Consider the following 18,834-nt stretch of genomic DNA (forward strand, 5'->3'; position numbering starts at 1 on the left):
TGGGACAGCCAATGAAGGAAGAATGGAGTCTTTGTGATACATGATAATACCAGATCAATGTTAACTTCCTGACAGGAGAATGGCCATGTATTCGGTAACAATACACCGAAATACTAAGGGGAATGGGACCACAGGTTTTTTTAAAATGGAAAAATTATATCAACCGGCACTCTACAACAGAGGTCTCAATACCAAAAACCGTATGAAAAGGTGCTCATCCTCATTAGTTTTTAAGGAAATGAAAGTTAAAACAACACTGAATTATTACCATACACGCAGAAGAACAGCTAAAATTTTTAAAGCTGAAAAGACCAAATGTTGACAAGATGTAGAGAGCTCTCACACATTGCTAGTAGGAAAGGAAAATTATACTTTGACATGATGTATTATGTATGCATTTATTATGTGTGTATTTTTTTCAGGTATGAACCTGGAATAGGGAAAACATTTTATTTTATTTTATTTTATTTATTTATTTTTTTTGGAGACAGGATTCCCTAAATTGGGATGGGGCAAAAAGAGAGGGGGTTTTGCTCTGTTGCCCACGTTGGAGTGCAGTGGCTATTCATAAGCACAATCCCACTACTCCGATGTGTTCTATTTCCAACCTGAGCTGGTTCACCACGCTTTAGGAAACCTGGTGGCCCCTGCTCCCAAGGTCACCGTATCAGTGCTGAACTTAGTGCAGACACTCCATCAGCATGGCGTACTGCAGCCCAGGACATCTGGACCAACTGACCTTCCTGCCTCTGCCTCCTAAGTAGCTGCAACTACATGCTGGCCGTACATCTCATGAACGTTTGGGCGTTTTTTTTTTGGTTTTGATTTTCATTTTTGTTTCTGTTTTGTCATCCTTACCATTTCATTGTTGAAATTAAAAAAATAAAAGAGGGCGCCTGGGTGGCTTGGCTGGTTGGGCCACTGCTTTCAGCTCAGGTCATGATCCCGGAGTCCCGGGATCGAGTCCCGCATTGGGCTCCCAGCTCTGCGGGGAGTCTGCTAATCCCTCTGACCTTCTCCCCTCTCATGTTCTCTCTCGCTCTTTCTCAAATAAATAAATGAAATCTTTAAAAAAATAAAAATAAAAATAAAAGATACTTTAACACAATGGTGAACAAACAGGGCAAAAGCAAATAATAAAATTTAATGTTGAGTTAAGTAGCAAGCTAAATGCTTGGGCCTCCAAATTGCTTAAAAATGGTATGTTCACAGTTTACAGCAGTTGGCTTATAGGTGAGAGAAACATCAAAGTTTTTCCAGCTGAATGTCCAAGGAAATTCTCATTTCATAATTGCTGTTCTAATTCACTATTCAAACTGGTCAAAACTATGATAGTTTCCTTACACTGTGTCTAAAGATGGCTCAATAGCTTTCTTACCTTTCCCAATAGGTCTAGGAATAAAAGACTGTGATGTAAGAACAGCAGCTATGATACCTGTCTCATGTATGCTCACTGACTTTTGGTCTTAATCCTTATTCTGATTTGCATGAACACATGCATAACCCACGACCCAACAGTTCCTATATTAGGTACATTCCCAACAAAGATGTATACGTATAAGACTGATCACAGGAGTTTTACTTCTAAGAACCCAAAACTGGAAACAATCTAAATGTCCATCAATAGCAAAATGAATAAATAAATTGTGGTATATTCATGAAATGGCTACTGTATAGCAATTAAATACTATATACTGTTAAATACGACATGGATGGATCTCATAGATTTAACACTGAGAAAAAGAAGCTATCACAAAAGAGTACAGTGCATGATTCTAACAAGCAGGCACAATGAATTTAAGACCGACAAACAGAATAGGGGCTTCCTTTGGAGTTGTATGACCACTTGAAGGGGGTATGAGGGAAGCTTCTGGAGTACTGATAAAGCCTGTGGTACTGGTAAAGTGTTCAGAGTGCAAAAAACCATGAAGGCTTTACAATTATAATTTGTGCATGTAACTTTACCTTCAAAAAGCTACTCATTTTCTCAGCTCACTGCAGCACTCAACAGCAGAAACTCATCTCCACTGGTCTTTCAGACTCTCCTATTTCCTTCCCCCGACTCCCTTGCTGGTTTACCTCCCATTATAATCCTCTAAAGTGGACCTGATGCAGATGATGGGCACACACTGCTCCTGCTTCACACTATATGCTCCGAACAGCTCACTCTCTATTATGGCTTCAACCACTGGATCAACAACACTGGTCCTTCTGTTCCATTCCCACTGCCATTCCCAAAGCTCTCATAGATAGAGCAGGGAGCATATAGTACTCAATGCACGGGAGTTTCTTTTCTTTTCTTTACCCATAAACTATGGCAATGGTTTCCTAACTGATCTTGCTTTTAGTATTTTCCATCTTCAAGCCACATATAAACTGAATTTCCTAAAATGCTGTTGTAAACACATCATCCGCTAGCTTGTGAACAATAGTCGCCTAAACTACAGATAAAATCTGATCTCCTAAACCTGGCATTCAAGTCCATCACAATTCATCCCTACTGTATCTCCAGTCTTATCTCTTCCTAGTCACTTACCCACTGTAATTAAAACCACTCCACCCAATTTTTTTTTTTAACCAAAACTATCATCCACAATCCTATTTTCAATGCCTTTCCTCACCTTCGGCCTAGCATATTTTTTCCTCAACTCTATACCTGCCTACTCTCCATTCAAGGACGTTATCTTCCCTCAAGTACTCCCATCCGTGTCTATCATTACTTATAATACTGATGAGTGTTATTATTCACTTGGTACTTAATCTTTACCATTAAATTATGTGCTTTATGTATACAAGTGTAAAATTTTCACAGAAAAGGACAATGTTTTATATCTCTTAAATATATAAAAGCAAGTGCTTAATACATAGAGACAGCAGTGTGGTACTAATGATCAATCAGTAATCTAAAGAGACTTTTAAAAATTATAAAAGCAGACCGTCTCTTACCAACTTCAAGTGACTAGAATGGGTGTTTTTCTTTGTTGCAGTAATATTTTGCTTATTTAAACTTCCTTAATAAATACTACAATCAGTTGAACAGAAGGAAAAGGAGTAATAGGAAATTCATGCAATTTTGGAAAAAGCTGTTCTTGAAAGAATAGACTACGTCTACTTTGCATATGCCACATGAGAAAGAAAGAAGCATTAGATGATTATAAGCAGGAGCATATGGACTCTAATTAAATATACAGAGTTATTTGTGGCAGGAAAAAGTTTTTTTTTACTCCATCACAAAAATACCAAAAGTATTATTTGTTAGAAGGTAAACTCTTAAATTAATAAATTAATGAGTAAATGGAGGTAGAGTTAGTACTAAACTTGGAACTTTATTAACTTGATGTTATCAATTCATGCATATGTCCGCTATAGGTTTGTCTCTTCCAAACAGATGACTGGATGCACAATGTTGTTGGTATTACATGCAACTGGAACAACTCTTTAAAATTATTCTTAGGAGATAAAAATTGGAAAACTTGTTTACTTAGCATTATATCACACACAGGTGGTTTTTTTTTGGATTTGTGGGTTTCTTAATAAACTTCCAAAAGTATTCTAAATTTGAGCGGTTCTATCAACCATTTCTACACCAACAAGCAAAATAAGATGTTTAGGCCTAACTGTATAATTTTTTATTAAGCCAAAGTAAAGAATAACTATTTTTAATTATTAAACTGTACATTTTTATATGTTATATAAAAAGAGAGATTAATCATTTCTTTTTTTAAAAGATTTTATTTATTGATTTGACAGAGAGAAAGCACAAGTAAGTAGAGCAGCAGGCAGAGGGAGAGCAGCAGACTCTCTGCTGAGCAGGGAGCCTGATGCGGAGCTTGATCTCAGGACCCCGGGATTGTGACCTGAGCCGAAGGCAGCCTCTTAACCAACTGAGCCACCCAGGTGCCCCCTCTATCTTTATTTCATAAAAAACTCAGGCATTGCAGCATTATTTACAATGACCAACTTGTGGAAGCAGCCCAAGCATAGACAAGCATCTATGTCAATCCATAGATGAATGGATAAAGAGGCAGGAGATAGATAGATAGATACGTATCGGAACATAGGAATATTACTTAGCCATAAAAAAAGAATAAAATCTTGCCATTTGCAATGACTTGGATGGGGCAAGACAGTATTAGGCTAATTGAAATAAGTCAGTTTGAGAAAGACAAATACTGTATGATTTCACTCATATGTGAATGTAAGATACAAAACAAATGAACAAAGGAAATAAAAGAGAGAGAGACAAACCAAGAAATGGACTCTTAACTACAGAGAACAAAATGATGGTCATCAGAGGAGAGGTGAATGGGGGGATGGGGGAAATAGGTAACAGGAATTAAAGAGTACACTTATCAGGATGAGCACTGAGTAATGTGTAGACCTTTTGAGTCACTACATTGTACATCTGTAACTAACATAACACTGAATTAAAATTAAAAACACTGAATTAAAATTTAAAACCTTAAAAAAAAAACCTCAATCATACTTTCTGTTCTTTGTATCCAAATGTATTTTTGCAACATTTAAAAAGTAAATAATGCATCTTTAGAGTATTAACAAAGCAAATTTTTAAAATAATTATAATTACCTTCCTCATTCTCTCACCTTCAATTACTATTCAGTTGTTTTGTGTGTGTGTGCTATTAATACCTCTTGACTATACAAATGGCCTGCTATAAAGAAAAATACAGAGAACAGCACATATAGAACACAACAACACAACAGAAGGAAACAAGTAAGTGCCATACCTGGGTTATTATTAACATTACTTTTGGGTGGTTTCTGAACTGGTTTGGGAAGTGTTGATTCAGTCAAAGCTTTGTTAGCAACGGCTTGTTGGGCCTTCTTTATGCTGCTCCCTTCGGATTCCCATGTCTGCTCACCAAGACTCAGTTGCACTGAGAACATCTTCAAAAACATAAAGAGACAGAAAATATTAAATTTTTCAGGAAATAAAATATGCTGTCTGAGAGAAAAACAGATATACCATAGAATCAAATTTTAGAGCTAGGGGTGACCTTACAAATTACTTGCACAAAAATATTATTCCACCTAGTGAAATCATTTTAAGAGACTGTACCAGATCTTGTTCTATCCATTCAAAGGCATAGGAGCAGCACTAAGTGAACAAGTGAGCAAGAAGAAATCATTTCCCTAAATAGAACGAATTGTTAATGTCATTCAAATAGCCATCATAAAAGCAGAATAAGTAAAGGAAGATGAGAAACTAAGAGAATCCACAAGGCCCTGCCTCTGTAATACTTATAAAATCTAATACCTTAAATGTCATACTTAGTACAATCTAGTCAAAGAGTCAGGAAATCCTTCTAAATATTATGTCACCAGGAAACTCTCAATCCTCCACAATCAACATTTAACCAGTCACCAAATTCTGTTAATTTTAACCTCACAAATATTTCTCAAAGCTCTCTCTCTAAAAACAAACAAACAAACAAAACTCCTCAAATCCAACTGTATCACCTCAACCAACGTCAGGTTAAAAATCTTTCAATGGTCCCACTTGGTGTGGTACAAAAGTTCTTTTTGTCCATCTTCATTTCATTACCACCCTTTCCTATATCATCTAAATATTCCATTCACACCATTATTTCCATGAGAGTTCAAAACCTATCGTTCACCTTCTAATATTGAGGATCAAGTTACGGACAACACAATCTGCTGTTTTCCACAGAAAGCCTACTACTTTGTAGGAATACAAAATATTAACCCTAAGATACTTTTAATTAATTAATTTTTGCTTGACTCTTGAGACAGCCCCATGAAAGAACCGCTCTCCATTTCATGCAGAGATAAGGGAACAGGCTTAGAGAGAATGAATTTGCCCACAGTCCTATAGTTCGTAACTGATTCAACTTCTGGCTATTCGGACACCAACCAAGGTCACAGCATGCCCCGCTGCCCTCATGAGTGGAGTAAACTCAACTCCTAAATTTGTTTTTTTTTTCCTTCCTGGGTGTTTCAGTATTAAGTTTGTTTTTGTTTTTGTTTTTAGGATTTGACAAAGAGAGAGAGAGAAAATGCTAGCATGAGTGCAGAGAGGAGCAGAGGGGACAAGCAGACTCCCTGCTGAACCTGGGGGACCCTGAGACCATGACCCAAGCCAAAGCAGACGCTTAATGGGCTGAGCCCCCAGGAACCCCCATGATGATGTATTCTTTCTCACAATTCTAAATTCTTAATTTAGAATTAAATTTAATTCTTTAATTCTTGGGGTCAAAATATTAACCCCAAGATACTTTTAATTAAAAAGATATTTTTAATTGAATTTAAATTTTTTTAATTAAAAAGAAATAAATATATATTTGCAGGAAGGAGATCACGTAGAACATACCTTAACCAACTGATTAAAGTTAGCATCATCAATAATCATACACACTAATACCATGTACCTCCTGATATGACCCAATGAGAAGCATTTAGTATTTTTTGCCAAAAATGCTTAACCTGAATCTAATCACAGGAAGAGAATTAGACAAGCTAGATTATAGTATATTCTGTAAGACAACTGGCCTAAACTCTTTAAAAATGTCAATGTCATGAAAGGGAAAAAAAAAAACCACAACAAAAGAATATATCATAATCTAGGTTTTTCTGGTTTTTCCCATGATTAATCCCTATGATTTAACCTTTACTGCTTCCTAATCCTCTAAATGTCACTATTTTCCTAGGCTCACAGGCCATACACCTTCAAGAGGTCTTCCTTGTCTCCTTTTCTCTCTCCATTCTCACCTGCATCCAGTTATCAAGCTGCTGATTCAACTTCAAAAATATTTTTCAGATCTGGCCTCCTCTCTTTATGCTCTTCACCAGTGTCTTAGCAAGGAATATCAACCTCTCTCCCCTAAATTACTGTAAGACCATTCTAACACCATTCCCTTAATGTAAGACATTCCCATTCAAACTATCCTTGTGACCACCACCAACATGAACATTCTATAAAATACAAATGTATCTAAGTCAAACCTCTGCTTTTCTGAAACTTCTCTAAAGGATCCCACTAGCTTATTGTACACCTAAAACGAATATAATATTTTATGTCAATTATATCTCAATAAAACTGGAGAAAACAAAAAGAATCCCACTACAATACAAATTTAATAATTTAAATAAGAAATGCTAGGACTCATTTATGAGTTTAAGTGGTAGGTTTATCATTTATTATGTGCAAAGTTAGAACAGTTACCTATTCTTTCTGTTTCCTTATTTCTTTAATAAACTGGGACTAAAAAGAACACACAGAATTGTTGTGAAAATTGGGGCGCCTGGGTGGCTCAGTGGGTTAAAGTCTCTGCATTCGGCTCAGGTCATGATCTCAGGGTCCTGGGATCGAGCCCCACATCAGGCTCTCAGCTCAGCGGGGAGCCTGCTTCCCCCTCTCTCTCTCTGCCTGCCTCTCTGCCTACTTACTCTCTGTCAAATAAATAAATAAAATCTTACAAAAAAAAAAAAAGAATTGTGAAAATTAAAACAAAAGGAGGTAAATGCTGCCACTTAAAAGGCAGAGATTGTAAAATTTGATTAAAAAAAGAAAAAGCAAAATCTGGGGTGCCTGGTTGGCTCATTCAGTTAAGCATCTGCCTTCAGCTCAGGTCATGATCCTGGGGTCTGAGATTAAGCCTAGCATTGGGTTCCAAGCTAGGCAGGAAGTCTGTTTCTCCCTCCCCCATTGGCCCTCTGCCCTTCTTGTGTGCTCACTCTCTCTCTCTCTCTGCAATAAATAAAATCTTTAAAAAAAGCAAAATCCAACTACATGCTTCCTACAAGTAATGCATTTCAGCTATAAAGATGACAGAAAGAATGTATCGTGCTAACATAAGTCAATGAAAAGCTAGATGACTATATTAATATCAAACAAAGTAGATTTCAGAGTAAAGATTAATACCAATGATAACAAAGGTAATTTGTCAAGGATAAAGGGATCAATTAATGAAGAAGACATAACAATCCAGAACATTTATTAACTAATAACACAGCTTCAAAATATATGAAGCAAAAATAAATGGAACTACAAAGAGAAGTAAGAAAAAATCCACAACTTACATCAGAAATACAATGTCCCCTTAATAGGTGACATAGCAATTAATAGGCAATCACAAAGAATATAGTAGAAATGAACATACTATAAACCAACAAAGCCTGATGGGCATTTTTAGAACTCTCTACCCAAAAAGAGCAGAAAATACATCTGCTCTCAATTTCTCACAAAACATTCACGAAGAAAGAAGATATTCTAGACCATAAAACAAGTCTCAATAAATTCAAAGGATTCAATGAAGCAAAGTATGTTCTCTGATCACAATGGAATTAAGTTAGAAACTAATAACAGAAAAATCTCTGGAAAATCTCCAAACATTTAGAAACTAAGTAATATATTTCTAAATAATGCATAGGTAAAAGATTAAATCAAAATGGAAATTAGAAGGTTTTAAAACTGAATAAAAATGAAAATACTACTTCTTATAAGATTACATTAAAATAGTTCTAAGAGGAAATCTCTAGAACTAAATGCCTATTCTAGAAAACTAAGGTCTCAAGTTAACTTTAGCTTCAATCTTAAGAAACTAGAAAAAGAAGAGCAAATCAAATCTGACATTACAGGGGCTCAGGCAGTTAAGTATCTGACTCTTGATTTCGGCTCAAGTCTCAGGGTTGTGGGACTAAGCCCCATGCCGGGTTCTGTGCTCAGTGAGAAGTCTGCTTGGATTCTCTCTCTGCCCCTACCCTTCACACATGCATGTGCATGCTCTCTAACAAATAAATAAATTTAATTAAAAAAAAAAAACTGAAGAGAAAAAAAAGTATTAAAGATAAAAGTAAACAATGAAACAGAAAATAAAACCAAATAGAAATAAAACCAAACAGATCAATAAAATAAAGTGTTGATTCATCGCAGAGATTAATAAAATTGGTAAACCTATAGCCAGACTAATCTTGGGGGGAAAAAAGGGACATAAATCACTAATATCAGGAAATGAGAGAAGCAACATCACTCCAGATTCCTAAAGTATTAAAAAGATAACAAGGAAGTATTTTTAACAACTTTAAACCAATAAATGCAACAACTTAAATTCTGTGAAAGACACAATTACTAAAGCTCATTCAAGAAGAAATAAGTAATCCAAATAGTCCTATAAATGTTAAAGAAATTGAATCTGTAGTTTAAATTCTTTCCTCAAAGAAAACTCCAGGCCCAGATGGTCTCAATGATAAATTCTACTAAATATTGTAGGAAGAAATAATACCAGTTCATATAAAGTCTTCCCCAAAAAAGAGTAAGGTATTATTAGGGAAAACAATATAAATCAAAACTACAGACCAAGATCTCTGATAAAGTCAGATGTAAAAATCCTCCACAAAATATTAAAATCAAGGAATGCAAACTGGCACAGCTACTCTGGAAAACAGTATAGAGGTTCCTCAAACAGTTAAAAATAGAACTACCCTATGATCCATTTTGTATTTACCCAAAGAATACAAAAACACTAATTCAGAAAGACATATGTAATCTAATGTTTATAGCAGCATTATCTGTAACAGCCAATTATGGAAACAACCAAAGCGTCCATCATCTGATGAATGGAGAAAGAAGATATGGTACAAAGGGAAGACCCATAAGGCTAGCCCCAGATCTCTCAACAGAAATTTGGCAAGCCAGAAGAAAGTGGCATGATATACTCAACATGCTAAATGGGAAAAATCTGCAGCCAAGAACACTCTATCGATCCAACAAGGCTATCATTCAGAATAGAAGGAGAGACAACAAAAACTTAAGGAGTCCATGCCCACTCAACCAGCCCTGCAAGCAATATTAAAGGGAACTCTTTGAGTGGAAAGAAAAGACCAGAAGTGACAAAGACAAAAAAAGAACACAGAAAATCTCCAGAAACAATGACAAAACAAGTAATAAAATGGCACTAAAGGGGCTCCTGGGTGGCTCAGTCAGTTAAGCGTCTGTCTTCAGCTAGAGTCATGATCCTAGAGTCCTGGAATCGAGCCCTGCATCAGGTTCCCTACTCAGCGGGGAGCCTGCTTTCCCCTCTCCCTCTGCCTGTCGCTCCCCCAACTTGTGCTCTCTCTGTCCCTCTTTCTTTCTCTAATAAATAAATAAAATCTTTTTTGAAAAATGTCACAAATATATTATCAATAATTACTCTGAAGGTAAATGGACTAAATGCTCCAATCAAAAGAGATAAAGTGTCAGAATGGGTAAGAAAACAAGAGTCATCTATATGTCACCTACAAGAGACTCATTTTAGACCTAAAGACACATGCAGATTGAAAGTGAGAGGATGAAGAAACATTTATCATGCAAATGGATGTCAAAAGAAAGCTGGAGTAGTAATACTTTCACCATGCAAACAAGATTTTAAACCCAAGACTGTAACAGGAGATGAAGAGGATCCCTATATCATAATAAAAGATACCATCCAATAAGAAAAATCTAACAATTGTAAGTATTTATGCCCACAACATGGGAGTACCCAAATACATAAAACAATTAATAACAAACATTAAGGAAATCCTTGATAATACTACAATAATAGTAGGGGACTTTAATACCCACTTACAGCACTATATAGATAGTCTAAGCAGAAGATCAACAAGGAAACAAGGGCTTTGAATGGCACACTGAAACAGATATATTTAGAACACTCCATCCTAAAGAAACAGAATATACATCTTTTGCAAGTGCACATGGGACATGCCCCAGTACAGACCACATACTGAATCAAAAAACAGGCCTCAACAAGTACAAAAAGACTGGGATCATACCATTCATATTTTCTGACCACAAAGCTATGAAACTTAAAGTCAACCACAAGAAAAAATTTGGAAAGACCACAAATACAAGGAGGTTAAACAACATGCTTCTAAACAATGAATGTGTCAACCAGGAAATCAAAGAAGAAATTAAAAAATACATAGAAAACAAATGAAAATGAAAACACAATGAACCAAAACATCTGGGATGCAGCAAAAGGAGTCCTAGGAGGGGCACCTGGGTGGCTCAGTGGGTTAAAGCCTCTGCCTTCGGCTCAGGTCATGATCTCAAGGTCCTGGGATCGAGCCCCACATCGGGCTCTCTGCTCAGCAGGGAGCCTGCTTCCCCGACCCCCACCTCTCTCTGCCTGCCTCTCTGCCTACTTGTGATCTCTCTCTCTCCCTCAAAAAAAAAAAAAAAAAAAAAAAAAAAAAGGGAGTCCTAGGAGGGAGATATATAGCAATACAGGCCTACCTCAAGAAGCATACACAACCTAACTTTACACCTAAAGAAGCTAGAAAAAGGACAACAATGAAGCCCAAAGCCAGCAGAAAAAGGGAAATAATAAAGTTTAGAGCAAAAGTAAAGAATGAAGAAACTGAAAGAACAGAACAGATGAAACCAGGAGCTGGTTCTTTGAAAAAATTAATAAAATTGATAAATCCTGAGCCAGACTCAATGAAAAGAAAAAAATACCCAAATAAATAAAATCACAAATGAGAGAAAAGAAATCATGAACAACACCACAGAAATACAAACAATTAGTACTATGAAAAACTATATACCAACAAATTGGACAACCTGGAAGAAATGGATAAATATAAATATATAAGCTACCAAAACAAAGAGGAAGAAATAGAAATTTTGAACAGACCAATAACAACCAAAGAAATTAAATCAGTAATCAAAAATTTCCCAAAAAATGAAAGTCTAATTTGCGAGGCAGAGTTGGGGGTTTGGAGGGTAGGAAAGGAAAAAATGAAACAAGATGGGATCGGGAGGAAGACAAACCATAAGACTCTTAATCTCACAAAACAAACTGAGGGTTGCCCGGGGGCTGGGGGGGCAGGGGGGCGGGGAGGTATAGAGAGGGTGTTTGGGTTATGGACATTGGGGAGGGTATGTGAAACGGTGAGTGCTGTGAAGTGGGTAAGCCTGACAATTCACAGACCGGTATCCCTGGGGCAAATAATACATTATATGTTAATAAAAATAATTAGTAAATAAATACATAAATAAAAATGAAAGTCCAGGGCCAGATGGTTTCACAGATAAATTCTACCAAAATTTTTTTTAAAGATTTTATTTCTTTGACACAGAGAGAGAGAGAGAGAGAAAGCAGAGAGAGGGAATACAAGCAGGAGGAGTGGAAGAGGGATAAGCAGGCTTCCCGCTGAGCAGGGAGCCCAATGTGGGCTTTGATCCCAGGACCCTGGGATCATGACCTTAGCCAAAGGCAGATACTTAATGATTGAGCCACCCAGGCACCCCTCTACCAAACATTTTAAAGAAAAGTTAATACCAAAAAATAGAATGGGAGGAAAACTTCCAAATTCATTGTATAAGGCCAGCATTACACTGATACCAAAACAAGACTCCACTAAAAAAGAGAACTACAGGCCAATATCACTGATGAACACAGATGCAAAAATTCTCAATAAAATACTAGCAAATCAAATCCAACAGTATATTAAAAAAAAATCATTCACAATGTTCAAGTGGGATATATTTCTGTTTGCAGGGTGGTTCAGTATTTACAAATTAATCAATGTGATATACCATATCAATAAAAGAAAAGATAAGAACCATGTAATCCTTTCAATAGAAGCAGAAAAAGCATTTGATAAAGTACAACATCCATTCATGATAAAAACACTCAACAAAGCAGGTTTTGAGGGAACATACCTCAACATCATTAAAAAGGCCATATTTAAAAAACCCACAGCTAATATCATCCTCAAGGGGGGAAAACTATGAGTATTTCCTCTATGGTCAGGAAGAAGATGGGAATATCCACTCTCACCACTATTATTTAATGTAGTACTGAAAGTCCTAGCCACAGCAATCAGACAACAAAAAGAAATAAAAGGTATGAAAATCAGAAAGTAAGGAGTCAAACTTCTACTATTTGCAGATGATAAGACACTCTAAGTAGAAACCCCAAAAGACTTCACCACAAAATTGCTAAAACTGATACACAAATTCAGTAAAATCACATGATACAAAATCAATGTACAGAAATCTGCTGCATTTCTATACACCAATGAAGCTGAAAAAGAAATTAAGGAAACAATCACATTTACAATTGCACCAAAAACCATAAGATACCTAGGAATAAAACTAACCAAAGAGGTAGAAGATCTATACAACACTGAAAACTGTAAAACACTGATGAAATTGAAGAGGACACAAAGAAATGGAAAAACATTCCTTGTTCATGGACTGGAAGAACAAATACTATTAAAATGTTTATACTACCCCAAGCAATCTACACATCTATTGCAATCCCTATCAAAATACCACAAGCGTTTTTTCACAGAGTGAGAACAAACAATCCCAAAATTTGTGTGAACCCCAAAAAGCCAAAGCCATCTTGAAAGAGAAATGCAAAGCTGGAGGCATCACAATTCCAGACTGCCAGTTGTATTACAAAGCTGTATTGATCAAGACAGTATGGTACTGCATAAAAACAGACACGTAGATCAGCAGAACAGAACAGAAAACCCAGAAATGGAACCACAACTTATAAGGTCAATTAATCTTCAACAAAGCAGGAAAGAATATCCAATGGGAAAAAGTCCATCTCTTCAACAAATGGTGTTGGGAAACTGGTCAGCAACATGCAAAAGAATGAAACTGGACCACTTTCTTATGCTACACACAAAAATAAATTCAAAATGGATGAAGGATCTAACTGTGAGGCATGAAACCATTAAAATCCAAAAGCAGAACAAGGCAGTAACTTCCTTGACATCAACCATTGCAACTCTCTACTATAGAGATTATCTCCTAAGGCAAGGGAAACAAGAGCAAAAATAAACTACTGAGACTTCATCAAAATAAAAAGCTTCCGCAGAGCAAAAGAAAGAATCAACGAAAATAAAAGTCAACCTATGGAATGGGAGAAGATACCTGCAAATGACATATCTAATTAAGGATCAGTATCCAAAATACATAAATAGATACAGAGAGATCCAAAATATATAAATATATAAAACTCAATACCCAAAAAACAAATAATCCATTAAAAATGGGCAAAAAAAAAACCATGAATAAACATTTTTTCAAGGAAGACATACAGGTGGCCAACAGATACCTAAAAAGATGCTCAATGTCACTAATCATCAGGGAAATACAAGTCAAAACCACAACGAGATATCACCTACCTCATAGCAGTCAGAATGGCTAAAATGAACAACACAGAAAATAACAGCTGTTGGAGAGGATGCAGAGAAAGAAGATTGCTCTTACACTGTTGGTGGGAATGCAAACTGGTGCAGCCACTCTGGAAAACTGTATGTTGGTTCCTCAAAAAGTTAAATATAGAAGTACCCTATAATCTGGCAACTGCACAACTAGGTATTTACCCAAAGGATACAAAAATACTAATTCAAAGGGATACATACACCCCAGTGTTTATAGCAGCATTATCTACAAAAGCCAAATTATGGAAAGAAGCCAAATGTTCACTGACTGATAATGGATAATGAAGATGTGGGAGATAGATGTGTGTGTGTGCGTGTGTGTGTGCTTGTGCGGGCTTGTGTGTGTGTGTGTGCGCACACACACACACACACACACACAAAAATGGAATAGTATTCAGCCATTAAAAAAAAAGAATGAAATCTTGCCATTTGTAATGACCTGGATGGAACTACAGAGCATAATCCTAAGCAAAGTCAGTCAGAAAAAGACAAATACTTTATGATTTCACTCATGTGGAATTTAAGAAACAAAACAAAGGTGGGGGGGGAGAAAGAGGAAGGCAAACCAAAACAGACCTTAACTATAGAAAACAAACTGATGGTTACCAGAGGGAAAGTAAGTGGGAAGATGGGTAGAATAGGTGATGGGGACTAAGGACTACACTTGTGATGAGCACCAGGTGCCATACAGAGTCCTGAATCACTATATATTACACCTGAAACTAATATTACATTTTATGTTAACCAACTGGAATTTAAATAAAAATTTAAAAATACATTAAATGGGATTCATCAATATGGAAATGAGCTAATACATTACAAGAAAGTGTTTTATCCCAGAAATGCAACGGTAGAGTCTGCATTTGAGAGTCAATCAACATAATTCAAAATATTGAGATCAAAAAACAGAAAAACCATATATTACCATCTCAATCAATGTAGAACCATATGACAAAAATCAACATCTCTTCATGTTAAAAACTCTCAGTAAATGTTAAGTAGAAAGGAATTTCTTCAGTCTGATAAAAGGCATCTACAGAAAAGATACATCTAACATGACAATTAATGGGGGGAAACTGAAATGACTGCCCATAAGATCAGGAATAAATTGAGAGCTGTCTGCTGTCATCACTTCTATTCAACATTGCACTTAAGTTCTACCAATGCAATTACCAAGAGAAATAAATAAGACATTAAGATTGGAAAGTAGGATTAAAAACTGTCTTCATGAGGGCCTGGGTCACTCAATCAGTTAAATATCTGCCTTCAGCTAGGTCATGATCCCAGGGTCCTGGGATCGAGCCCCAAGTCAGGGAGCCTGCTTCTCCCTCTCCTCCCCATTCATGCTCTCTCTCACTATCTCTGCCTCTTTCTCTCTCAAATAAATAAATAAAATCTTTAAAAATAAAAAAATAAAATAAAAATTTATTCAAAACATCTTTATTTAAAAATGACATGTGGGGGCACCTGGGTGGCTCAGTGGGTTAAAGCCTCTGCCTTTGGCTCAGGTCATGATCCCAGGGTCCTAGGATTGAGCCCCGCATGGGGCTCTCTGCTCAGCGGGGAGCCTGCTTCCTCCTCCTCTCTCTCTCTCTCTCTCTCTGCCTGCCTCTCTGCCTACTTGTGATCTCTATCTGTCAAGTAAATAAATAAAACCTTTTTAAAAAGATGACATGTAGAACCCCCAAAAAAAATCTAAAAAGGAATTTTTTAAAAAGCAACTCGAACTGATAAATGAGTTTAGCAAGATTTCAGAACACTGCATCAATACACAAAAATTGCTGTATTTTTATACAAGAGCAATAATCAATAAGAACAAGAAACTAAATTTTAAAAAACGTGACCACAGGCAATAGCATCAAAAATATGAAATACTGGGACATCTGGGTGGCTCAGTCAGCTAAACATCTGCTTTTTGCTCAGGTCATGATCCCAAGGTCCTGGGATCAAGTCCCACATTCTTGCTCAGCAGGGAGCCTGCTTCTCCCTCTGCTAGACACTCCCCCTGCTTTTGCTCTCTCTCTTTCTCTCACAAACTAAAAAATAAATAAATAAACTCTTAAAAAAAATAAATGATATACTTAGGGATAAGTCTAAAGATGTAAAATACTTGACTACCAAAAACTACAAATATTGTTGAGAGAAATTAAATAATATCTAAATAAATGAGAGATATTTTGTTGGTGTGTTGGAAGACTCAATTTTCTTTCCATGTCAATTTGCCCCAAAATGAGCTATAGAGTCACAGCAGTTCTATTCAAAATCCCAGCAGGGTGTTTTATAGAAAAGACAAGCTGATTTTAAATTCATATAAAAATGCAAAGGAACAATCTGAAAAAGAACAAAATTAATAGGCTACTACTCCCAGATTTCAAGAATTATAAAGCTACTGCAAACCAAACAGCACAGCCTCTGCATAAAGATGAGAAAATAAATCAATAGAATAGAAAAGACTCCAGAAATGAACACATACATGGACAGCTAATTTTTGACAAAGATGCACAGCAACGCTGTGAAGAAAGGATAATCTCTTCAACAACTGGACATCTATTTGCAAAAAAATAAATAAGCCTTGCTACATCTCACATGACATATAAAAATTAACACAAAATGGCAGTTAGATCTAAATGTAAGAGCTAAAGCAATAAAGTATCTAGGAAAAAAACATAGGAGAAAATCTTATGATCTTATAGAAGGCAAAGATGTCTTAGACATGATACCAAAAGTACAGGGAACAAATGGATAAACTGGAATTCATCAAAATTAACAAGTACTGCTCTCTAAAGATGCTGTTTAAAAAAAGAAAAGATAAGCCACAGAGTAGGAGGAAATAATTTCCAAACATATATCTAATAAGGGACTTGTACCCACAATAATCAAAGAGAGACATCAGAGAAGACACCAAAGTAGGAAGATCTGACTAAGGAAAAGTGCCTATGATATAGGAAATATCAATATCAATAGATATTTTGCCAAGGATTTTTTTAATCCTATATTCTACTAACAAGCATTGACATAATTATCTGAGTACCCCCACTATCAACATAGTTGCTAAGAATTTACAAACCATCATTCCATTATACTACACTAGAACAGATACCATATTTCTCAAATTACAGATGAGAAAACTGAAACTCTAAATCACTTGTTCAAGGCCACATAAGCTGGATAATGTAGAACAAAGATCAAGCTTGACAAATCTAGCTAGCATAAAAGTAAATAAATTAAAAAAAAGACTACTTGGCTTCAAGGTCACTGGGTGATACTGCCTCCCTCAGTGAAACCTATTCCAAAGTAAACCTCAGTGTGCAGCTACTGGAGCTTTCTTAACACTGACTCATGCATACCGAAAACTTCTCAAAATTGGGAAATAGAGGAACAGAAGAAAATACATTTTGTCTTCTTTCTGGTTCTCTTCCTTATACTTTATATTGTAATAGCTTTCTTTACAATTTTGAAAAAGTCAAAATGACAACACATAAGAAAAAAAGAATGAACTATATTTAGGTACCTAGGAGGTAAAGCAATGTCACAATAACTCACACTAATATAAGTGATACCAAATTACTTCAGCATTCAACTTGAAAGTGAGCAGATAAACAAAAGGGGGCAAGGAAAGCATTACAATTTGTTATTTAATAGTCACATGTTAAAAGTTGCGTTAAGTTGTTCAGATTCTGTAAGACTCAGTGGAGGAAAGAAGAAAGATCACTACTTCCCACCAACAAGTATGTACGAAAAGATAATTCTACACCACTTTGAAGACATTTATCTTGTGTTTCTCAACTCTGGATGCACATTTGAGTCATCTGAGAGCTTAAAAATATTCCCAGTGTCTGGGCTTCATCCAAGACCAATCAAATTAGAATTTCTGAGGGTAAGACTCATGCGTAAGTGTTGTTTAAAGCTTCCTTGGTGATTTCAATGAACAACCAAGGTTGAGAACCACTACTTTTAAGTATGTGTACATATAACATACAAACATATATACGTACATAAATATGTTAATTGTCTGTAACTGGTTAATCTCCCAAGAAAATAAGTGATACTTAGCAAGTGCTAACCAAGGGGAAGACTGCTGAGTGTACATACAAAGCATATGGAATTTAAGCTGGGTAAGAACCATATGAGGACTGAGGGGAGTGAGAGGTAGTAAAAGGGTGGTAGAATCAATAGATTTGTGGTATGGAAGAAGTACTAAAATTAAATAGAGGGAATGAACTAGAAAGTTAGGAGGTGTCAGACAGAGATGAATGCTTGAGATTAAGACTATGGAGGGTCTTGCAGTTACTGGTTATGATAAAGTCAAAAATATCACAGGAATGAGCAGCTAGAGGAGAGGGAGCAAGATAACAAAAGTACAATGACTGAAATGTCAGCTTGTTGGAACAATCATCTACTTAGTGAAATCATAGAAAATTAAAACATGATGAGTCAGAGTAAAAGTGAGGCATGAGAAATGTGATGGAATCACCCAAAGGTCAACAAATGATTACTTTGAGTTGACATGGGTTAGCCTATTAACATGAAATTGAAAGCTGGGGAATCACCTCAAGGAAGAATTCCTGGAATTAGAATGAGGAGCTAGGAAGACAGTTCCTATAAGAGCCATAAAATATAGAAGAA

At 36.0% G+C, this 18,834-nt stretch overlaps 1 protein-coding gene across 11 annotated transcripts in view; it reads right to left on the reverse strand.

Annotated features, from left to right (window-relative positions):
- Positions 1-18,834, reverse strand: part of STAU2 (staufen double-stranded RNA binding protein 2) — a 324,604-nt gene that overhangs the window by 257,688 nt on the left and 48,082 nt on the right. For 10 of the 11 annotated variants that reach the window (XM_059394724.1, XM_059394721.1, XM_059394728.1 and 7 more), the window contains one exon: positions 4,749-4,908. The exons of the other annotated variant lie outside the window; for it this stretch is intronic. In XM_059394724.1, coding sequence (XP_059250707.1) covers positions 4,749-4,908 — 160 coding nt within the window. The remainder of the gene's footprint in view (positions 1-4,748; positions 4,909-18,834) is intronic. 11 annotated transcript variants of the gene reach the window in all.

Source organism: Mustela nigripes, chromosome 3 (genome assembly GCF_022355385.1).
Source record: "Mustela nigripes isolate SB6536 chromosome 3, MUSNIG.SB6536, whole genome shotgun sequence".
NCBI classification, from domain to species: domain Eukaryota; kingdom Metazoa; phylum Chordata; class Mammalia; order Carnivora; family Mustelidae; genus Mustela; species Mustela nigripes.